General features: G+C 56.2%; 1 protein-coding gene and 1 pseudogene across 2 annotated transcripts in view; one reads left to right on the top strand and one right to left on the bottom strand.

The window, feature by feature from the left end:
- The first annotated feature begins 1102 nt into the window (after positions 1 to 1102).
- On the top strand, positions 1103 to 8603 carry LOC306647733 (chymotrypsinogen B-like; annotated as a pseudogene). The gene is made up of 8 exons: positions 1103 to 1138; positions 1317 to 1417; positions 2022 to 2178; positions 2282 to 2361; positions 2464 to 2542; positions 2749 to 2922; positions 7906 to 8038; positions 8490 to 8603. The product of its transcript is annotated as a chymotrypsinogen B-like (transcript).
- Positions 8604 to 9659: 1056 nt separating this feature from the next.
- Positions 9660 to 21633, bottom strand: part of BCAR1 (BCAR1 scaffold protein, Cas family member) — a 37552-nt gene continuing 25578 nt past the window's right edge. The window contains 5 exon segments of the mRNA XM_079119667.1: positions 9660 to 10633; positions 13395 to 13484; positions 14194 to 15291; positions 15958 to 16074; positions 16284 to 16445. Of these exon segments, the coding sequence (XP_078975793.1) occupies positions 10121 to 10633; positions 13395 to 13484; positions 14194 to 15291; positions 15958 to 16074; positions 16284 to 16445 (1980 nt within the window). The 3' untranslated portion in view covers positions 9660 to 10120.

The raw sequence follows: 21633 nt of genomic DNA, 5'->3' as shown, positions 1-21633 counted from the left end.
GGTGAGCAGGCAGTTGACTCAAGAAAGATAAAGGACTGCTCAGCGTGGACTCTTATGCCTGGTCCCTCTGCTCTCAACAGGGAGCATGTCCTCTGTCACAAGGGGCCCTTTCACTTTGTAGAAAGGAACCAAAAGGGTAACTTGCCTGAGGCTCCACAGCTTTTGACACCAAAACCTGTGTTCTCTTGTGGTCGTTCGTGCTGTGGGAATATCAGTCATGGGATATCATTTTTTGTGCCTTTTGGGGGGCTTGCCCTGCACCTGGCAACTTTAACTCCAAATTTCTCCCTCCTCCCCATTTTTTCAATTTCTGGGAAAGGACCCCACCCTGTGAACCAAACCAGTAGCCAAGTCTACCTGCTGCCCCCAGCCCCGGCTCCACACCTTGAGTCCAGTCTCCATCAGTCTCCATTGCGGGGTAGCTGATGGCCCAGCACCCTGGCTGGTCCACAGGCTCAGTCTTGCCCTAAGTTGCCACATGCCCAACTTCAGGATTCTGTGCACACTGGCTCCTGAAGGAGGAGAACTTGCACAGAGTAAATGGGCAGCTTGTTCCTCTGAGCCACTCAGCCCAAGTGACCACCATAGATTTCCAGGAGAGCCCTCATTGAGCCTTCTTGATCATTCTCAAGACCAGGTGGCACATCCTCAGCCCCTGGTCATCCACTCCTCTGTTCCACATTAGGGGGCAAAAGCCTGGTCCCCAAACCTCTCCCCTCTTGACCACACTAGCCAGGGTATTTGAAGGACAAACAGACTCAGTTATTTGTGCAAGATCCTCCAGACCACAGGAAATGAAGCTGGGGCTCATATGGTGGGCTTCTGCACTCAACCTCAGGCAGCAGGGCTGGAGGAGGAAGAACGTGGGTCAGAGGCCCCTGTCCAGACCCGTCTTGGCCCCTGGCCCTTGGCCCCATGCTACACTGTGGCCTGCAGCTGCTGCCATCCGGGCACCCCTGCCAGCCCTGTTCTGGCACATCCTCCCACTGGGGCACACACCCAGGGAAGGGATTATCACCTCAAGGACTCAGATAACAACCTGGCACTCAGAGATATAAGGCAGCCCTAGACAGGCGCGCTACATCTCTTTAACTGTAGCACCATGGCCCCCGTCTGCTACGCCCACCTGCTGCCCTTGGTAAGTACCATGCTGACAGGAGGGCTGAGTCCCCTTGGACCCCAGTCCTGCCCCCAGTTGAGCCAGGCAGTGTTGGGAGTCAGGGTGTGTCCCACCCGCTCTGAGCCTCACTAGCCCCAGCTCTGCAGTGGAGACATGGGAGGATTAGACCAGACCACATCGTTGCTCACGGTCCCAGATGCTACCTCAGACCCTGGCCGCTGAGAAGCCCCACTCCCGTCCCCATGCAGTCAGCCTGAGGCCCCCAGAGGAGGGAGACCTTCCTAAGGCTGTCCTGAGGCCTGAACCTGTGCAGGGGACAGGGAGGACTGGTGTGGAGGGACAAAAGCTTTTCTGAGCAGTCAGCAATGAGTATGGGGCTTTGGTGGCCCCTTCAAACCCTTCCCTTTTGAAACGTACCCTTTTAAATTCCATTCACTGAGCATCTACCACGCGCCAAGAGCAAAGCAAGCCCCTTTGCCTGCTGCTACTTCAGGCAACTTTTTTTTCTTTTGGGACTGGGGTGGAACCCAGGCAGGGGCACTCTACCACTGAGCTACACCAGACCTTTGTCACACACGTTTATACCAACCCTCTGAGCTTGGCAGCTGTGTGATCTTGCTTTACTGGTGGGGACACTGACTTTCACCAAGCCAGGCAATGATGGGCCCAGGTTGAAACACAGACCTGGCTCCCTGGTCCTCTCCCCTCCAGTAACTCTTCCTGTCTGGCTGCCCCTCTGACAGGGAGCTTAGGAGTCTGAGTCCTCTGCCTCCCGTGCCCAGCACAAGTCACACAGAGTTGCACCTGGGAGATACCAGGACTGAGGTGGGAGGATCAGGGCCGACTTCTCAGGGGAGAGACAGGGTGTCAGGCTGGGTCCAAGAAGCTGGGTCAGGTAAAGGCGAAAGGAGGTAGGACCTAAGGGCCTCAGCCTCAACCTGGCCTCTCCCTCAGCTTGCCCTAGTCCCCAGGTTCCAGCCACACTGAGTGGCCTGTCCAGGATCGTCAATGGGGAGGATGCTGTCCCTGGCTCCTGGCCCTGGCAGGTGTTCCTGCAGGTGAGGGGGACATTCTGGGCATGTGGGGGACACTCTGGGGTGCTGGCCACACTGGGGGTACAGCCCAGGCAGAAGTAGTGACCCTCATCTTCTCCCTTCCCAGGACAAAACCGGCTTCCACTTCTGCGGGGGCTCCCTCATCAGCGAGGACTGGGTGGTCACTGCCGCCCACTGTGGAGTCAAGTGAGGGCTGGGCAGCCTTGGGGTTCTGCTGCCAGCTCAGTCAGGGTGGGGCAGGGAGTGGGCCCGTTCCCCGTCCTCAGCCCTCCATGTCTCATTGCCCAGGACATCTGACCTGGTGGTGGCTGGGGAGTTTGACCAGGGCTCCGATGAGGAGAACATCCAGGTCCTCAAGATCGCAAAGGTACACGGGCCTGCGGGGCAGGTGGGGGCCCAGCTCAGGGGCAGGGGCTGGCACAGGAGGGAAGTGGTGGGCGGGGCTGGCCCAGCTTCTTCTTTCCGCCCCGTGGGTCTGCTGTCCTGAAGGGCCACCAGGAGAGAGGTTGTCTCCTGGAAAGCTGCAGACCCCGAGAGTCCCAGGGCCTCAGCTGGCCTGGTCCTCACCCACAGGTTTTCAAGAACCCCAAGTTCAGCTTGCTGACTGTCCGCAATGACATCACCCTGCTGAAGCTGGCCATGCCTGCCCGCTTCTCCCAGACCGTGCCTGCTGTGTGCCTGCCCAACGCTGACGACGACTTCCCCGCTGGGACACAGTGTGTCACCCCCGGCTGGGCAAGACCAGTTGTGTGACAAGCCAGTCTGGCTTGGGAGGTGAGTGCTGTGGCCTGTGGTGCTGACCACCCATCCTCCCCTCCAGACTGTGCACTGTGCACAGGCTGCAGTGGTGGCCTTGCCCCTCCTGTCCAATGCCAGCCACAGAGTCCTCAGCAGCAGACCACCGCTGCCATGCAAGATCGTCTCCCGCACAGTCCAGCCTCCTGGCTCTTCTCACGCCATCACCTCTCCCACCGCGCATGGGCTCCTGCAAACAGGCCTTGAGCAGGGGTAGAGGAAACAGAAATACTGAACAGGTGTTTCTGCAGGACCTCCCCCTCTCTGCAGGGACAGACTGGGTGGGCAGGACCCTGGCTGATCGTTCATGACTTCAGCAGAGGGCTCCAGGCAAGGGCTCTACTCTCAAGGCCTTCGAATCACAAAAGTCCACTGGTATCAATGCAAGTGGCACTCCCTAGTCATGCAGCGTGCGGCCCGGACGGCGGGACATGGTGACCGAGAGGGCTCCAGAAGGGCTCAGGCAGCCTTGCTTGCTCACAGTGGCCTTATAGCCACCCCCACCTACACTTCCTATGTTAGTGAAACCAGCTTTATTGAGCGTCTATTTTGGGACCTCACCCTGGGGGTGACCAAGATTCCAGGGGTACAAACCACCCAAGGATCTGCTGAAGTCTTCCACAGTCCATCCAGTGAGCATGTGCTGAACGTCTACGGGTGTCAGGCCCAGGACTGGGCTCTAGGGATAATGTCCAGAGGCCCCTGGGCCAGGCTGCCTGGGCTTTGAAGCCCTTCTCCCTCTCCTGCAATGTGACTTGCAGGGAGCTGTTCTGCCAGAGGATGGAACATGGTGGGCGCCATGTCTTGAGGCAGCAGTGCCTGCCCCACCTCCAGTCCTAGCCTGTATGCCATGTCACCGAGCTCACGTCCTGGCTGTAGCAGATCCTGACAGTCATCTGAACCCACAGACCCACCCCAGCTTCCTCTCACTGTGCTTCCCCACAAAGACCCAAATGCATGGACAGCCACATCAGTGCTGTCTCCTGGGGACTCCAAGTCTTCCCTTTTCTCCTGAACTTGGTCCTGAACTGGGTTGGACTGGGCTGGGTCAGACCAGGGTTTTTTAAAAAAGGTCCCTCTTTAGTCTTCTTCATTTGGGCTTCAGTTTCCCACAGGGTGGCCAGGAAGGACACAGGCAGATGAAATGGGGGTGAAAAGAGGGATGATGGAAGCCAGGTGAGGTGGCACACACCTGGAATTCCAGCAACTCAGGAGGCTGAGGCAGGAGGATTGTGAGTTTGAACCCAGCCCAGGCAACTCAGTGCAACCCTGTCCAAAAAGAAAAAAAAAAAGGTCTGGGTGTGTTGCTCAGATAGAGCCCACGGGGTTCAATTCCCCGCACAAAAAGAAAGAAACAAAGAAACAAAGAAAGCCAGGGGCGGTGGCACACGCCTGTAATCCCAGTGACTTGGGAGGCTGACGCAGGAGGATTGTAAGTCCAAAGCCAGCCTCAGTGAGGCACTCAGCAACTCAGTGAGACCCTGTCTCTAAATAACACACACGAAAGGGCTGGGGATGTGGCTCTGTGGTCGAGTACCCCTGAGTTCAATCCCAAGTACCCAGAAAAATAAAAATAAAAAAAATAAAAAGGGCTAGGGCTATGGCTGAGTGGTTAAGTGCCCTTGGGTTCAATCCCCAAAACAACAACAAAAAAAAAAAAAAAAGAGAGAGAGAGAGAGAAAGAGAGAGAGAGAGAGAGAGAGAGAGAGGGAGAGAGAGAGGGAGAGAGAAAAGGAGGGTGGGCTGGCTGACTGAGAGGGGCTGAGGTCAGCCCTCTCATGCCCTCCGGGCACTGGGGCCCTTGCCTGTCAGCACGCTCAGACCCTCCCAGGGGAGCCTGCGGCTGGGGAACTAGCCTGCTTTGGCCCACACACCTGTGGTTCTGGGGACTCTTCCCATGATGGCCCCTGCAGGGCTGCCTCTTTCCCAGGCCCCTACTAGAGCCAGGTGGCCTTATCAGCCCAAGGACCCGTGATAAGGAGGGCTGGCGAGGCCAGCTGTGATGGGTTGGCTCAGGGAATATACTGGCCCCCAGCCACACACGATCACCTGCCTCTGGCTGGATCCTTAGCTCCCTGCTGGCAGTAGCTGGTGAGTGGGAGGCCCAGGCAGCCTGGAAGCCCCGGGTCACAAATGCCCAGAAGCAGGGACCGGGCAGTGGGGTGCAAGCCCTGTACCACTGAGCACCGCCTCTGTGGGACACCACTCCCGGGGGCCAGACGTGCCCCGCTCCACACACCCTGCCCGCCACCTGCCCACTCCTCTGGCTACTCCTCAGCCTCCTGGGCACTGCTGCTTGGCTCTCCTGAGTCTCAGCTACGCTGGGAACCTCAAACTCAAGTGGACATATCTGGGTCCCCTCTCGTCTTGCTTTCATCATCCACTCAGTCACCCACACCAGAAGCTTGGGGTCACCTGGTTTGTTCATCTTCTAAATCGGTCTTCTGGCCCTGAGGATTTTGCCACCCCAGCCTTCCCAGTCACCCCTCCGTGAGCCTCCTCGGGTTCAGCCCTGTCAGATGTGGGCAGCCTCGGGTTTGTATCTCCAGGCACCCAACCCATTCCTGCTGCAGACTCAGGGCAGGCTATCCCAGCCCCTGCGTCCCAGAGCTCTGAGCTCAGAGGGGATAGGTATTCCCCTTGGGGTGCTCAGCAGGTCAGAATAGCTGCCCACTGTGGGGGTCTCCAAACCCAGCTTCCCAACTCTGAGCCCCAACTTCGGATGCCCAGAATCTTGGGTGCCAGAGGCCTGGAAGTGGCCAGGTCTTCACCCTGGCCTGCTGGGACACCACTGGATGGGTTGCCCTATCCCTGCCCTCCAGGCTTCAGAGCCCCACCGCCCTGTGCTGAGTGACCTATCCACCACCCTCAATAAGGAGGATGCTGCCCCCAGCTCCTGGCCTTGGCAGGTATCCCTGAAGTGAGAGGGCATTCTGGGCATGTGGGGGCCAACCTGGGGTGCTGGCCACACTGGGGCACAGCCCCAGGTGAGAGTAGCGACTCTCATCTTCTTCCTCCCCAGAACAGCACTGGCTTCCACTTCTGCAGGGGCTCCCTCATCAGCAAGAACAGGGTGGTCACTGCGGCCCACTGTGGGGTCAGGTAAGACTCAAGCTCCGGAAACTGGGGTCCCCAGTGTCAGAGGACCCTCATCCCTTCCAACCTCAACCAAGCACTGCACCCAAAAGGGTCCTGGAGAAACCTCCTCTAACCCAGCCACCCCCCCGAGCCCACTCCACATCCCAGGACCCACATACGGGCCACCTGGATCGCAGCATGGGGAGTCTGGGCAGCCAGTGCTGTGTCTTCTGTGCCAACAGGGAAACTGTGCCCCGGAACAAGAGCGGCATGCCTGAGGCCCCATGAGATTAGGGCCCAGCTGGGGCTCAGCCCACTGCGAACAATTCCTAACCCTCGAGGCACCTGTTGCGGCCCTCCTGCAGCCTGCGCCTCCTCTCTCCAGGAAGGGGCGCCACATGGCGGCCAGGGTGTCTGACTGGGCTCTGAATAGGAGTCGAAAGCTGAGGTGGCTGAGGTAGTGAGGAGATGGTCGGGCGTGGCCATGGCAGAGCCACAGCAGGCTCCGGGAGTCAGGGAGGCGAGAGCTCCCTAGTGGGCAACGCCCCGGCCATGCCCCAGCCCTCCAAGGCCCTCCGGCCCCCCTCCCCTGCTGTCATGTCTACTCTTTCCCAAGTAATGGGACCCCTTCACACGTGCGGCCAGGTGCTCCTGCCTAGGAAGCACTTGCGAGGCTGGGACAAGGCTCGGGCCTGGGCTCGTCCCCAGCACTGCAACACAGGAGTGAGTTTTGCTCGTCGGTCTCGTTTGTTTTTTTGCGGTCCTGAACCCAGGACCTTGGGGATGCTGGGCAAGTGCTCTACTGCGGAGCTACACTCCCTTGTGCAGTGCTGAAAAAACTGAAAAAAGATTGAACGTGTTGTTCTCCATGGGTCTCCACAGCGCCCATCTGCCCCACTCCCGCTCCCATCCCACGGGCTCGATCTGAGCCTGCTCTGTCTCCCAGTCTAGTGTGCCCCAGAATTCTCCCCGGCCTCCACTCGGAGGTCCGCCCAGCCCCCACTCTGGTCCCAGCAGTGTTTGAGCACACCCTGGGTGACCTGTGTGTGTCCTCCTCGGCATCACCGCGCCGAGGCTTCCTGCCTGCCCACCCAGCCCAGGCCAGCTTCTTGTGGGCTCCTGGGGGCCACAGTAGCTGGAGGAACACCGAGAACAGGCTGTGTTCCTGCAGGGGCTTTTTAGGAAGATGAGATACCATTTGGATTTTGGTCAAAATTCTAAGAACACTTGTGAATTGTGACACAGACATAAATCATTCCATTTCTTTCAAATCCTCTGAATTAAAAATCCACCAAACATGAAATGAAAATGAGAGTTAATAATGACTGAGCCTGAAGCAAACGCCAAGCACACGCAGTCTCTGTGGCCCTCTGTAGGGTCAGGCAGGGACTACAGTGCCCTGACATCATGACTGGGAGCCCAGTGGCCAATTCTGGTCCAGTACCCTGGGAGAGTGGCCCTGGCCTGATTTCTTCCTCCAGAGTGCCTGGTTCTCCCTTCCAGGCCTAGGCGCAACCCTGCTGGGCCCATGGTTCTGGCCTTTCACTGACAGAATCAGCCAGGAAAGGGAGGAGGGAGGTGCTACCTGGTCCCCTGATGTCTCAATCAGAGAAAGTTCACCCCTTCCATGGAAAGAACGTAAGGGTCCTCACACTGCCTGTCCCAGCAGCTGCAGGGCTACGGTACCCAGTGGTGGGCAGGGCAGGACTAGTCTGCACTGCTCTGTTGAAGCTCTGCCTGGGTGGGATCTCACAGGCACTGTGCCCACAGTGAATCAGGACATTTCCTGGTCCCCACACCACCCCTGGGGCCCAGTGGGCTGAGGGTCTCTAACCCTGCCCCCTCCTGCCTCTGCAGCCAACAAGACCCCTGACAAGCTGCAGCAGGCGGCCCTGCCCCTGGTGTCCACTGACGACTGCAAGAAGTCCTGGGCAGCAAGATCACCGATGTGATAATCTGCGCTGGAGCCAGCGGCGTCTCCTCCTGCATGGTACGGCCACTTCCTGCTGCCCGCTCACTAACAGCGCCCAGACCTGGCCAGGCCAGGAGGGCCACAGCTCCCTCTCTCCCCAGAGGCCCGGGCTGCCCACTCCCCTCTGCCCTGCTCTCTTAACCTCCCTCTCCCCAGTGCCCACGAGAAGCCCGACTGATGCTGAGAGAGGCCCGAGGAGGGTCAGGCCTGGTGCTGTGCTCCCATGGGAATCCAGTCCCCACACGGGCCGTGAGCTGGATGAGCCAGCTGGTTTGAGACAATGGCCAGGCTTAGAGGGGAGGCCGGGCCCCTCCAGGCACAGAGGTGGAGCTGGACTGCCACCGAGCCCAGACCTGGGCAGCATGGGCATGCTCTGTGCCCACAATTGCCATTTCTCTGCCCGCTCCCTGGATTCCACCGGGCCAGGTGCCCCTGTCGGGCTTGGAGTCAAGTCCTGTCTCTCCTCCAGGGTGACTCTGGGGGTCCTCTGGTCTGCCAGAAGAATGGAGCCTGGACCCTGGTGGGCATCGTGTCCTGGGGCAGCTGGGTGTCCCCTGTCACTGTGCTCATGCCCTGGTTCTGAGGTGCTGGAAGCTAACCAAGCCTCCTCCTACCCCAGCATCTGCATAATCCTCCCTCAAACCCTGTCAGGAGCAGATGCCCGCACCTCTGCTGCCCCAACCTGATTTGCTGGGGCTACTGGATGTACGCGACCCCTCTGCGCAGTCAAGAGCTAAGCGGGGGGCTGGAGTTGTGGGTCAGTGATAGAACGCTTGCCTGGCATGTGTGAGGCCCTGGGTTTGAGCCTCAGCATCGTATACAAATAAATTAAATAAAGGTCCACCGACAACTTAAAAAAAACAAAGAACTAAGTAGGTTGGGAGATGACCCAGCTGTACCTGCTTCTGCACAGACAGGGCCAAACTCTCATGAGGAATGGCCAGAGCTGGGAGCAGCACCAGGAGCACCTGGCACACCCTCGGGCCTCCGTGTCGTCCCCAGGCTGCTGGTGGAAGCTTGGCGAAAGCAAGGGCCTGCTCTGGGCCTCTACCTTCCCAACGTGAAGGCCAAGTTCATGTGATTCAAATAATACACTTTGGGATCCCACAAACTGAACGAGTTTCCCTGTAAGAACACAGTTTTGGATAAATTCTGTGAAAATTAATTTCTTGGGGCACAATCCATGCCCTGCAGCAGGGTCCTTGGTCCAGGGGACCTCCTGGAGCTCTCTGGCAGCAGGTGTTGGCTGCTGGTGTGTGGACACATGCTCTCTGGAGTGTTCTCCACAATATGCCAGGGAACCACAGCGGCCACCTTGGTGGGCTGTGCTCATGCTGAGACTTTGGGCCTCAGGCCCTGTATCCAGTGGCAGGCCGTGGCCAGCCCTATCCCCATCCCGTCCAGTGCCTGAGGCTTCATCTCCCAGGCCCAGGCCCAAGCCCAGCCCTACTTCCTAGGGCCCTGGTTTTCTTCTAAAGGGATCCACTTTTCCTTCACTCCCCACAAGAGAGGCCACCCAGTCTTGTCCCTCTTAAATCACTTCCCTTAAGTCCACCATTTACACTCTTCAGTATCCGAGAGCTCAGGACCCACTGCCTTCCCAGCACAGGCTTGTCCCTCACACTCCTCAGACGGTTGCTTTTCATTTTCAAAATTTTATTAAATGTAGACTATTAGTCAAATGATTGGAAAATCAATAATGAAAAATAGTTCTTTCGGGTTTTCTCCTGCAGAGAGGGAATACGCCACTGCTGCACTTGCCCGGTCTTGGGGACAGGGTTCGACAAAAGCCACAGGAAGCCCTGGGGGCTGGAGCGCATGGGCCTCCACCCTGCCCTCTGTGGCCACCTCCTAGGCCCACAGCTCTCTCAGGGACAGCACCAGCTGGCTCCTGGGCCCTGGCTCCTCTGTGGTACCATGGCACCACCTGCCCTGTCATAAATATGTACAAATCCCTGGACAGTAGAGGGCACTGGGCCTGAGGCGGAGCTGGGGTTCCCTGTCCCCAAGCCTGTGGGGCACCAACTCTCAGGACAGCTGCCCAGGGTAGCTCAGGCCATTGCTGCCCCTCCCCTACCTCCACACCCCCATCACCTGCTCTCAGGCAGTGGCTAGCTGGCCTAAGACCCGGCGGAACTGCTGGGTGCTATGGCCCAACTCCTTGACCCTGTCCACCATGTCCTGGGCAGCAGAGGGGGATGGGTACTGTAGGGCAGCAGCCTTGGTGGTGGCCACAATGCCACGCAGAAGATCACACAGCAGGTTGCTGTAGTGGGTCACCTGGCTGCGCACGTCAGCTGCCTTGGCCTGCCGTGACAGCGTGTCCCCAATAAACACCAGCTTGTGGGCACTGAGGATGACAAACTTGCTATGTGCCACAAAGATCTTGGGTGGCTGGTTGGTGGCCACGGCAGTGAAGAAGGCTTCTACCGCATCCGTCAGCGTGGTCAGGTTGGCTTCACACTGCTCGAGGTAGAAGAGCAGCAGCTGTCGGTCTGAGGGCCCCAGGCCGCCTGCACGCCCTGGGGCCAAGGGCTGGGCCGGTGTCCAGTTGGCCAGGTCATGGTCTATGGGGCGTGACACCTCCTGCTCCAGGCGCTCAAACTGCTTCAGCTGGGGAGGTGGAGGAGCAGGACAAAGGTGAGGCTCTCGGACAACACCGTTCACAAAACCAGAACTGGGGGCAACCGGAGTGTCCGGGAACAGGATTAGAAGTTAACACATGCTGGAGGCTGGGAGCAGGGTGCAGGCCTGCTCCCAGTTACTTGAGAAGCCGAGGCAGCAGGTTCAAGGCCAGCCTTGGCAACTCAGACTCTGCCTCAAGTACCGGCTTTAAAAATGGGCTGGGGCTGTAACTCAGTGGTGAGCACCCTTGGTTTCAATCCCTGGTACTGGTGGGGGAGCCCCTGATGCACAAGCAGAGGGAGGATAAAGTAGGTGTGTTTCTTAGAACAATGTAGATTTCAGGGCTGGGGTTGAGGCTCAGGGTAGAGCACTTGCCTGGCACACGTGAGGCACTGGGTTCAATCCTCAGCACCACATTGAAAAAAATAAATAAAATAAAGGAATTGTGGGCCGGGGTTATGGCTTAGTGGAGTTGTGGCCTAGCATGTGTGAGGCAATGGGTTCTATTCTCAGCACCATATATAAATAAATAAAAATAAAGGTCCATCAATAACTAGATTTTTAAAAAAATAAAGGTATTTGTCCATCTACAACTAAAAATTTTTCTTTAAATGTAGATATCCATATTTTTAAAAATTATATATCTATTATGTATGTATTTGATTTCAATTTTTTTGTGGTGGGGGTGGGGGGGACAGGGATTAAACTCAGGGGCACTTGACCACTGAGCCACATTCCCAGTCCTATTTTGTAATTTATTTAGAGACAGGGTCTCACTGAATTGCTTAGCACCTCACTTTTGCTGAGGCTGGCTTTCAACTTGTGATCCTCCTGCCTTAGCCTCCTAAGCCGCTGGGATTACAGGTGTGCACCACCGCGCCCGGCTGGTTTTGATTATTAATGTTCCTCTTCCAAGTGTCTTCCACGTGCCAAGCACTTCTCAATCATTTCACACTCCACTCATTTGTTTCCCACACCACCACATGCCCCAGTTGACAGTGGGAAAGGCCGTGTGGCCAGGGCTTAGGGAACCTTGATGGGTAATGTCATTGTCTTTATTTTGTGTTAATTTATATTTTAACTCTTTTAATTATGTTCACAATTGGAGTTAAATCCCCTTAGTATTTTTAAGTCACCCCTTTCCTACCCTAAGAGATGACTGAAAATATCAAAACTGCAGATAGATAAAGCAGTGTTATTTAAATAAGGTAATTTTGGTACAATGTAAACAGTTAACAATAGATGTTATGTGGCCTTCAAAACGAATTTATGGGGGAAAAATATCTTTACCACACGAACCTGAGATAGAGAACTAATCTCCAGGATATATAAAGAATTCAAAAAACTTAACACCAAAAAACAAATAACCCAATCAATAAATGGACTAAGGAATTGAACAGCCACTTCACAAAAGAAGAAATACAATTGATTAACAACATGAAAAAATGTTCATCTCTTGCAATTAGAGAAATGCAAATTGAAACTACTCTAAGATTTCATCTTACTCTAGTCAGAAATGGCAATTATCAAGAATACAAGCAACAGTAAGTATTGATGAGGATGTGGGGGAAAAGGTACACTCATACATTGCTGGTAGGACTGCAGATTGGTACAAGTACTTTGAAAAGCAGTATGGAGATTCCTAAGAAAACTTGGAATGGAACCACTATTTGACCCAGCTATCCCACTCCTCGTTTTATCCCCAAAGGACTTAAAACCAGCATGCTACAGTGACACAGCCACATCAATGTTTATAGCAGCTCAATTCACAATAGATAAACTATGGAACCAACCTAAACGCCCTTCAACAGATGAATGGATAAAGAAAATGTGGTACACATACATAACAGAAGAATGAAATTATGGCATTTGCAGGTAAATGGGTGGAACTAGGGAATATCATGCTAACTGATCCCAAAAAACCAAAGGCAGAAAGTTTTCTCCGATAAGCCAATGCCGATCCATAGTGGAGGGTGGGTAGGGAAGAATGAAGGAACTTTGGATTATGCAGAGGGGAGTGCGGGGGAGAGGTGGGGCGGTGGGGATGGGAAGGACAGTAGAATGACATCCTATATATATGTATGAAAAAATTTAAAAAATATAGGATATATACATGCATGTTTAAAAAAAAGAATTTATGAAGTGTTTAATGCTGTGGGGGTGGGGGTAGCTGGTGAGAAACGCTGAGTCTAACTGTTCAAAAAGTCTCTTCTCTAGCAGGTACAGGAAAGACCTGGGATGAAAACCAGCTGGACCTAGCTCCCGGGACCACCTCTCCCTGCCAGGGTTTGTATTCTGCTCTTTCACACTACTTTGGGCCCTCTACAGTGTCCACGACCATTACTCTAACAATACGTTAACTCTGTTGATTTAATGACTACAATACTGGGTGGAACCCAAGGCCTCTGGTATGGTAGACAAAGCTCTACAGAGCTATACCCCCAGCTCTTTAATAAGCACTTTAAAACAAATCAGATTAAGTCAGGCGTGCACCTAAGTCCCACTTAATCAGTAGGCTGAGCCTAGGAGTTTCTGGGCAACAAAGCGAGACCCTGCCGTGGATAGGACAGGACAGGACAGAACTCAGTATTAACAACCAAGTCAAAATCTAGACCGTTACTGGCTGAGGTGGAGGGTAGGGGCAGGGTCCACCTCAGGAGGGACTGGAGAGGAAATGACCATGCTGAGACAAGTTAGGGACTAAACATGCAAAGCGGGGGTCTGGGATGGCCTTGGCTAGGGGCCTCACCTGCTGCAGTTCCAGCTGGCCCTTTCCCTGTCGCATGATGTTGCCCTTCTCCAGCAGCTCCTTCTGGGTCTTCTCAAACTCTTCCTTCCCCTGGAGGGGGAGACAAGGCCTGGGCTGAGAAGTGTCTTCTGGGGCACCACCAGGTGGCACTGTACGTGCGCACAGACTAGGAAGGCAGCTTTCTGAGGAAGCAGCCCACGCAGGCATCCCTTGCAGGAAGGGGCTGGGCACAGGTGAAGCCCCTGCACACCCATGTTGACTCACCCATGTGGCCATGGCCACCCTCCCTGACCTAGTTCCCACAGCAGCAATCAAATCCAATCCTCTTCCCTTGGCCTACAAGGCCTGGTCATCTGATCCCTGGCCACTGGGTGCCTGCCAGGTGTTGCTGTTGGGCTTTGGCACCTGCAGACCCTTGTTCTGGAATGCTCCTCACCAGGACTTCTCAGCTGGCACAAAGGTGCCTGATTGGGGACCCAACCTCAGAGGCCTGGTCCAACCCCACATTCCTACTGTTCCTACTTCCCCACACCTCCAAGTCTGCTTGCAGCCACCTCTGCTGGGATCACCACAGAAGTCCAGCCCCAAGTTGTGAGAGACTCAATCTTGTAGCTCAGGTGCTACAGGACCCACGGACAGCCACACTAAGTACTGGCACTCACCAGTGACCAAGACTGGAGCCAAAATCTCCATATGAGAAGAACCATGTATGTGTGTGCTGGGGGTTGGGGTGGGGTCAGAATCCTTGAAAAAAAGGTGGCAGAGTGAAACCCCAGGACCGAGTAGGGTGAACACCCACCTGCAGGTGGACGTAGTCATAATCCTCCATCCAGCCCCCCTCGCTGTTCTCGTACTGCCCATCTGGAGAGTCCTGGGAGGTAAACTTTGGGGGTGAGGGCAGGGGCCGTGACTGGATGCTGCTGGCCTTGTCAGTGGGATTGGGATGCAGGGGGCCGCCCCCCTCAGGTCCTGGGGCGGTGGCCTTGGTCCGTCTGAAGAGCAGTGAGGCATTGCCATGCAAGAAGGAGGCCAGCTGCTTGGCATCCTCAGGTACAGCCCGGGAGCAGGCCACCAGGCGGTCCAGATCTTCAAGAGTAAACCCTGGGCCTCCCCGGCTACTGTCAAGCACCGGACCATGTGCCACCAAAGTCTGGTATACATCCTCCATTTTCTGCAGCTGCCGACTAAGCTTGGCATGCAAGGTGCGGTCAGAAGTGTGGGCAGCATTGCTCACGGCACTGCGAGCGAACTCCAGTAGCTCAAGGACAGCCCCCTGGACAGCAGCCACTGCAGCCCGTAAGTCCTGCACTGGTGGCTCCGGAGGCTCAGGGGTGCTACGCCAGCCTCCAGCCCCACCAGCACTGCCCACCAGGTCCAGAAGGTGGGCCACGGTGGCACTCACGCCCTGCTGCAACCGTGCCAAGGACTCCACTGCGAACTCTAGCTCCAGGGGCTCCCGGCCTGGCACCGCCACCTCCAAGGAGGACGCTGACTGGCTGCTGCGCGTGCTGCCTGTGCTGGAGGCTGACAGGCGCTTGCCATCGGCTGGAGCCTCTCGCTCAGCAGGCGGGGGCACAGAATACACGCCATCGTCAACCACGCTGCTATCGGCCACCTCGGGAGGAAGCGCCCGGTCACGAGGCACATCGTAGAGCGTGCCGGGACCAGGCCTCCTCAGGCCAGGGGGCACGTCATAGAGGTCAGGCGCGGGGGGTGGTACATCATACACATCCTCAGCTGGCGGGGAGTCCGGGGGAGGTGCAGCAAGGATTAGCGGGTGGCGAGCTGGGTCAAAGGGCTTGGCCTTGGCAAAGGCAGGGGGCACATCATAGGTCTCCTCGCGCATCAGTGGACCATCAGGCACATCCTTGCTCACCGAGGGAGGAACGTCATACACCTGGGGGACCAAGAGATGGTCAAGGCGGTCTTCCCATCCTCCCACCCCGGCTCACGCCTGTCAGCCGGAAGAGCTACGGCTGAGGAGACGACTACTCTGAAGCCAGATGATTCCACTGCTCTGTGCCCACCTCTCACCCCCTGAGGTACCCCTCCCGGGTTTGTTGTAAGGACCAGGTGTACTTGAAGTAACTGTGCAACTGTAGACACTCAGGGTAGGTCAGTCTCACGCTGCCACTGCCATCCCTATCACCTCCGCCATAGCCACCTCTTTCATCACCTCCCCCTCCCCCTCCACCACCACCAGGGAACCTTCTGCTCGGTGGCAGGTACTTGGCTGAGTTCACATGGGTCATACTGGGCTTGGCCCAGGACAGTCCTATGTAATAATCAGCCCCATTTCACTCTCAAAAGTGCCCTGGTTCAGATGACAATCTATGGTCGTCTTGCTGATATTTCTCAAGAACCTTTTGAGAAGGTCCAACAATGGACCATTTTCCAGATGACAAAGGTGAGGCTCAGAAGAAAGCTCAGTTCCCTATCCGTTCTAGATCAAGTGAGGGGCTAAGCTAGGGTTTGCAGACGTGGGTCCCCATCCCAGGTAGTGCATGGGCTCACACCCGCACAGCCCCGCCAGGCCTGAGTTTCCAGCATTCAGACTGCTCACCGCATGGTGATTCGATGGTGGCAGGCCCTTCTCCACGCTGGGGGGCACATCGTATACATCCAGCACTGGGTCTCGGCCATTAGGACCCTTGACAGCCATGGGGGGTGTGTCATATACCTGGTGGTAAGAAAAAAGGTACAATGGTACAAGTGCCAGGGCCACCTGGGTTTAATGGGAAGACTAGAAACCCTGTGGGCCCACCCCAGGACACCAGACTGTGGATGCCTAGCAGGGCTGAGAAAATCCAATTCCTCAAGGAAGGTGCCAGGCAGCAGCACAGGCTTGCCATCTCTGACCTCTCCCACCCCTTGATCCCCGACACCTACCTCCTGGCCATACTGGCTGGGAAGCATACCCCGAACAGGGGGTACATCGTAGATGTCCTGGGGTCCTGGGGCCAGCAGGTGGCGCGGGATATCATACTCATCCTGCTCCAGCTGGGAGGCCTCGTATACGTAGCCCTGCCCAACTCGGGTGGGCACCACCACCTAAGGACAAAGAGCCGACTTCACCACTGATCCCCGCAGCCAGCTTTCACGATCCACCCACAAGTCCTTGGGGAGACCCCTGTCAGGCAGGTTTGGGGCACTGGTTCTCATCCTCTGACCTTTCTGTAGTGGAATGCAGAACTTGGGGTACGATGATTAGGCCCCTTGTTTTGTTTAGACCTGTCTGGTTCTCTTGCAGTGGACAGCCAGGTTTCAGAGGAGGTTATATGTAGGGTGGGTGGGAGGCCACAGGCAGGGTGAAGGGCTCAGGCCCTGGCTTCAGAGTGCACTGCCAGTGGGACAAGGGGCCACCCTGGACTGGGACCCCAGCCCTGCAGGAGAAGAGACCTTACACAAGGCTTTCCAAGTCCTTCCAACACCTCCCAGCCTGCTTAGCAAGGGAACTTGCCGACCAAACGACCTGGCAGTTGCAGGTGCAGGTAACCAGGCGGGGCCCAGGGGAGTGGCCTGAAGGAGATGTCCAACAGTCAGGGCCCAGGGTCTCCAAAAGCTGGAGGCCTGGCAGAGCAGCACGCCCTTTTCCCTCGTCCCCTACAACACATCTTGGGGAGACTCCTGAGAGCAACCTTAGGGCTAGTTCTTGGGCAGATGGACAGGGCTGATTTGGGAGGTCAGGTATTTGGGGGGAATCACAACTAGAACCAGACCCCCTCCCTTGCCCCGACACCGACAGAGCGACCCTACCCATCTGAAAGGTAAGGCCTCAGGAGGAGCTGCTGGCCAGAGGAGGCCAGACCTTCCCTCCCCAACTCTGACCCTGCCCCCAGGTCTGTGCCAGTCAGCCCCAGCAGCAGAGCCCTGCACTGGGTAATGGGGTGGGGGGTGGGGGGCGGGGGCCTGAGGGTCGACTTGGGACACTCGCAGTGCTGTCCAGAGCCACACTGCCCTCACAAAGTACCCACCCTGGAAGGGGCAGGGGTGTGCCTGGCAGCCTCCTTCCCTGCTGATTCTCCAGCCAGGCTCAGGCAGTCTCCCCCGCGGGGCTCCCTGTTTAGCTCTCTCCACAGAAGGACCTTTTGTTCCCTAATCAAAGGGGATGTCTGGGACAGGGCTGACTCAGGCCCTCCCCCTCAGGCTCAATGCCCCTAGAGCCCTGCCCAGGCCCCCCAGCAGGCATGTGCCAACCCCCCCGCCCCTCCCACCCAAGCACAGGCACCAGAGTCCTGGCCTGGCAGAGCCTCCTGGGCAGCACAGTGGAGCTGGGCGGGAATACTCAGCCAGCTGGGCTTCTGGGCTGCCTCTGGCAGGAGAGTTGGGCAGGCTGTTGCTGGGTCCACCAAGGGGTGTGTGCAGTCCAGTGCGCAGAGTGTGTGCACAGTTGCTGGTCCACCATGGGGTATTCCCCCCAGTCCCAGTGTCTGGGGGTGGAGCTGTGGCTGCCTCTCTAGACTCATCTCCCTCCTCCAGTCCCAGACTTGAGTCTCCTCCAGAGCTATTTTTAGTAGCTGGAACCTGCCAACAACGGAGCAGGCAGAGTAGGCGGGAGGGACGTGGCAGGTTGGCCAGGCCTGGAGGCAAGGCTTCTCCAGGCCCCACAGCCTCCTGGGAAAAGCAAGCCCTCTGGGCTGCAGGTGAACCGCCTTTGGTGCCTGGAAGAGTGGTGAGTACCTCCCTGCCCTGGCAGGCCCCATGAGTGCCCCTTTGCCCTCATGCAGATGAGGGCTGGGAGCACAGACCAAAGGGCTCTGGTGGCCAGACCCCAGATCCAGGGCTAAGGGTGGCCTGCCGCTTCTGCTGCCAAGCTGAGTGACTGCTGCAGCCATACAGGCCAGCAAGTGTTTTTTATGTTGTTGTGGGTTTTTTTATTTTTTTATTTTTTCTTTTCCTTTTCCCAGTTAGAAAAATAGAGAAAGCCAGCAGCCAGCAGGGAAAAGCTCATTAGGGAAATGAAATCCCCAAAGAACTGCTGATCCTCGCTAATCACAGGCCACCCAGCTCTGCACCTGAGTCCCCATTAGCAGGACATGAAGACCTCTGGGGGGCAAGGGACACAGCTGGAGCCTGGGAGGAAGAGATGGAGATACAGGCACCACCTCAAGATCCACATGCTCCCTGTGCATCACACATACTTCCTCCCGCACTGCAGAGCAAACAGCATGCAGCACGGGACACATGCATGCACACAGAGGCCAGGCAGGGCAGGAGGATGCTGTCCTCCCAACGCTCCCCTCCCTCACAATCAGTTGTCTTCGGGATAAGTAAATGAACTCAAAAACATGCCAGCTGGTCAGGGAATGAAATTCCAGAGCAGCCCTGACCTGGATGGACCAGGGTGGGACATCAAGTGGCAGGTGGTAGGAACAGGGACAAGAAGATCCCCTCCCACTTCCCTCATTGTGCATTCTGCCCTATGCACCGACCACCTCTGGCAACTTGGCTGCTGGTCTCCCCTTTCTGAGAAATGGACAATGGCCACTCTCTGATGCATCTGCCCTGCCCCATGTCTAGAAGTCTCATTTTCCTCCTCTGGGAATGGAGTACCACAGGTTAGGCACTGTCACCTACCCTTCCTGCAGACCAGGACACACCTGTGGGCCAGGTCTTACAGCACTGCAGCACAATCCCCTCCCCACCCAGCTCTAAGCACCTGTGGCCCGAGGGCTCAGCATGCCTGAGAAGAGACAAAGCTCCTCAGGTGAGGAGGGCAAAATCCAGATAGGTACAATGTCCCCCATGTCTGGCACAGCTGACCCAAAGGAGCTCCCTCAGGGTCTCCCACAGATGTATTCCCCTTGGGGGCCCCACCTACATGTGCAGAGCCTCTGCCCTCAGCTTCCTGGGGCCCTGGGTGGCCCCAACCTCCCTTTTCCAGCCATGCACCAGACGGGCATTTCTCCAAGGATCTAATCCCTTCTGGCCCAGCCTTGTCACTTGCCCTCTTGGCTTCCTGGGTGCCAGGGCCCTTCCTCCTCAGACCAGCTGACCATGACCCTGGAACCAAGAATCTGTTTTCCCCAACCCAAGGAGGAAGCTCTAAGGCTTATAAAGGCAGGACTGAAATGAGGACACAGATGGACACATGAAGATGTTTATCGCCATACTGTCTATAATAAAAATGCAAGCAATCAGAACACCTAGGACCCACCTCTAGGGAAAGCAGCAACAAGGGAAAAATCTTAACAACTAATAAAATGCTTCTGATATCTAGTGTTGAATTTACAACTTCAAAATGCATAAGAACATGTACGAATCTGTGAAAGACAAATAGGGAATATGCTAGACAAAATATGCCAAAATTTCCCAGTGATTACCTCTTGATTGGGGAACTTCATCTCTAGACTTTCTCATAAATTATGCATTTTCCACAGCAAACAAGCATCATTTTCACGATCAAAAAATAAAAGCAGATGTAATGAAGGCTGCCCAGGCCAGGAGTGATGAGGCTTCTTGGAGAGGGCAACTGGGTCCAAGGCACAGGACTCCCTTCCTGGACCACCAGCCAGGTCAGTGTGCCTGGGACACACGTCTGGGCAGAGAGGGGGTCAGCCAAGTGAAGCCCTGCAACAGTGTCAGAGCTGCTGCTTCCTAGCCCACAGGGCCTCTGCTGCCTGTCACAGTCTCAGCTGTGTCAGCACAAGCTTTACTACAAAAAGGAGGGAAGGAGAGAAGCGAGGTCTGCTTGGGGGGTGTGCAGTATGGACCAGGCGTGCATTTGTACATGATATGGCGTGTGCACACATGTGCACAAAATGAGCCATGGTGTATCATGAGGCTCACTGGCCAGGCACTGTTCCCTGTCCCTCCCAGAGTGAGCGTGGGAACAGTCCCACTTTGGGCTATACCAGCCTAGCATAGCAGGCTTCTGGTTGCCTACCTGCCACTGGCCAGATAGCTGAAGGAGCAGGTAGGTCAAGAAGGGGAAGCGAGGGACCCAGGGCCCTGGTAGTTAGGCTTGAGGGCCAGTATCCATAGAATCCCTTCCTCTGCCTGTCCATAACCTGTCAGGTTTCCTGGTGCCAGACCACTCTACAGGGAGGAGTAGGACACCACCACCTGAAGGCTCGTGACCCGGCTACTACCAACGAGGTCATCCCCTCAGCCCTGGGCAGTTCTGAGGACAGAAGCTCAGTGCCACAGTGGCTACCGTCTCTCCAGATACAGGTAGCTCTGAACTAGACATGGTAAAGACACGGAGCAGGGCTGGGATCAAGGAAGCTGACCTGGCTGAGCCTGGGCTACTTCTAAGGACCACTATGCCCATCACCAGGTGGCTGTTCCCACCCTGGGCCTCCAGGGTGTGTGCCTGACTGTTAGGGTGCTTCCCTGTTAGTGTGGTCTGGAAATCTGGGTCCTCCTGGTTGAATGTAATGGAGGAAACCAGGCAAGCTGGCCAAGGGAACTCTATCCTCCAAGTCTGGAAGATACCTCCTCTATTCCTGGGCCCAGGAGACTCTTATTCCCTAACTCCTGAAGGGGCTCTGGCACAGGAAGACACAGGTCAAGTGAAAGTGAGAAAAAGTTGCTCCTGACTCAGCCAGAGGCAGCCAGGGGCTCTAGGCCTCCACTTTAGTTCTATCTCCTTCCACAGGCAGATGGACTTGTGGGAGACATGAGGGCATGCAGGCAGGGAAAGATGAGGGTGCCAAGTGCACAGCCAGGAGCCAAGAGTCATGTCCCACTGTGGAGCTAGAGTATCTGGCTCTCATTTAGGGGATGACACACAAATCCCAAAGACTCACAGGAGCCCCTGAGCGCAGTTGCATCTCTCTCCCTCATCAGGGTCTAGAAGGCCACTGGGACCAGAGATTGCTGAGGGTCCTCCAGGAGCCCTCCAGCCTTTCTCCCTTAGGAGAGCCCCTACCAGCGAGATGTGCGGCACGTGGCTAGCTCTCGTGCAGCCAGGGGAGCACAGGTCAACAAGGTCAGAAGCACATAATAATCTCTAGGAAGGATCACCAGAGAGGGAGCAGCCTCCTTTGCCCTTTCCTTCTTTTCCTGCTGGCCAGAAAGTGGAGGTAATGACTGGAGTCAAGCAGCACCACATCAGTTCCCACCTGCTTGCCTCCAGATATGGTTTACAGAAGAAGAAAATAACTGTCCCTGTTGTTCAAGGTACACTCTCCCAACGAACACAATGCCCTCCGTTCTCCCTTCAAGTGCCACCCCAAACCTCACACCCTCTCTTTCTGGGTTCCCTGCCCCAGTTCCTGGCCCACTGTGCTCTGAT

This window comes from Sciurus vulgaris (assembly GCF_902686455.1).
Source record: "Sciurus vulgaris genome assembly, chromosome: 17".
Lineage (NCBI taxonomy): Eukaryota > Metazoa > Chordata > Mammalia > Rodentia > Sciuridae > Sciurus > Sciurus vulgaris.
The sequence above is the reverse complement of the archived record's forward strand: the minus strand, read 5'-3'. Positions and strand labels throughout refer to the sequence as shown.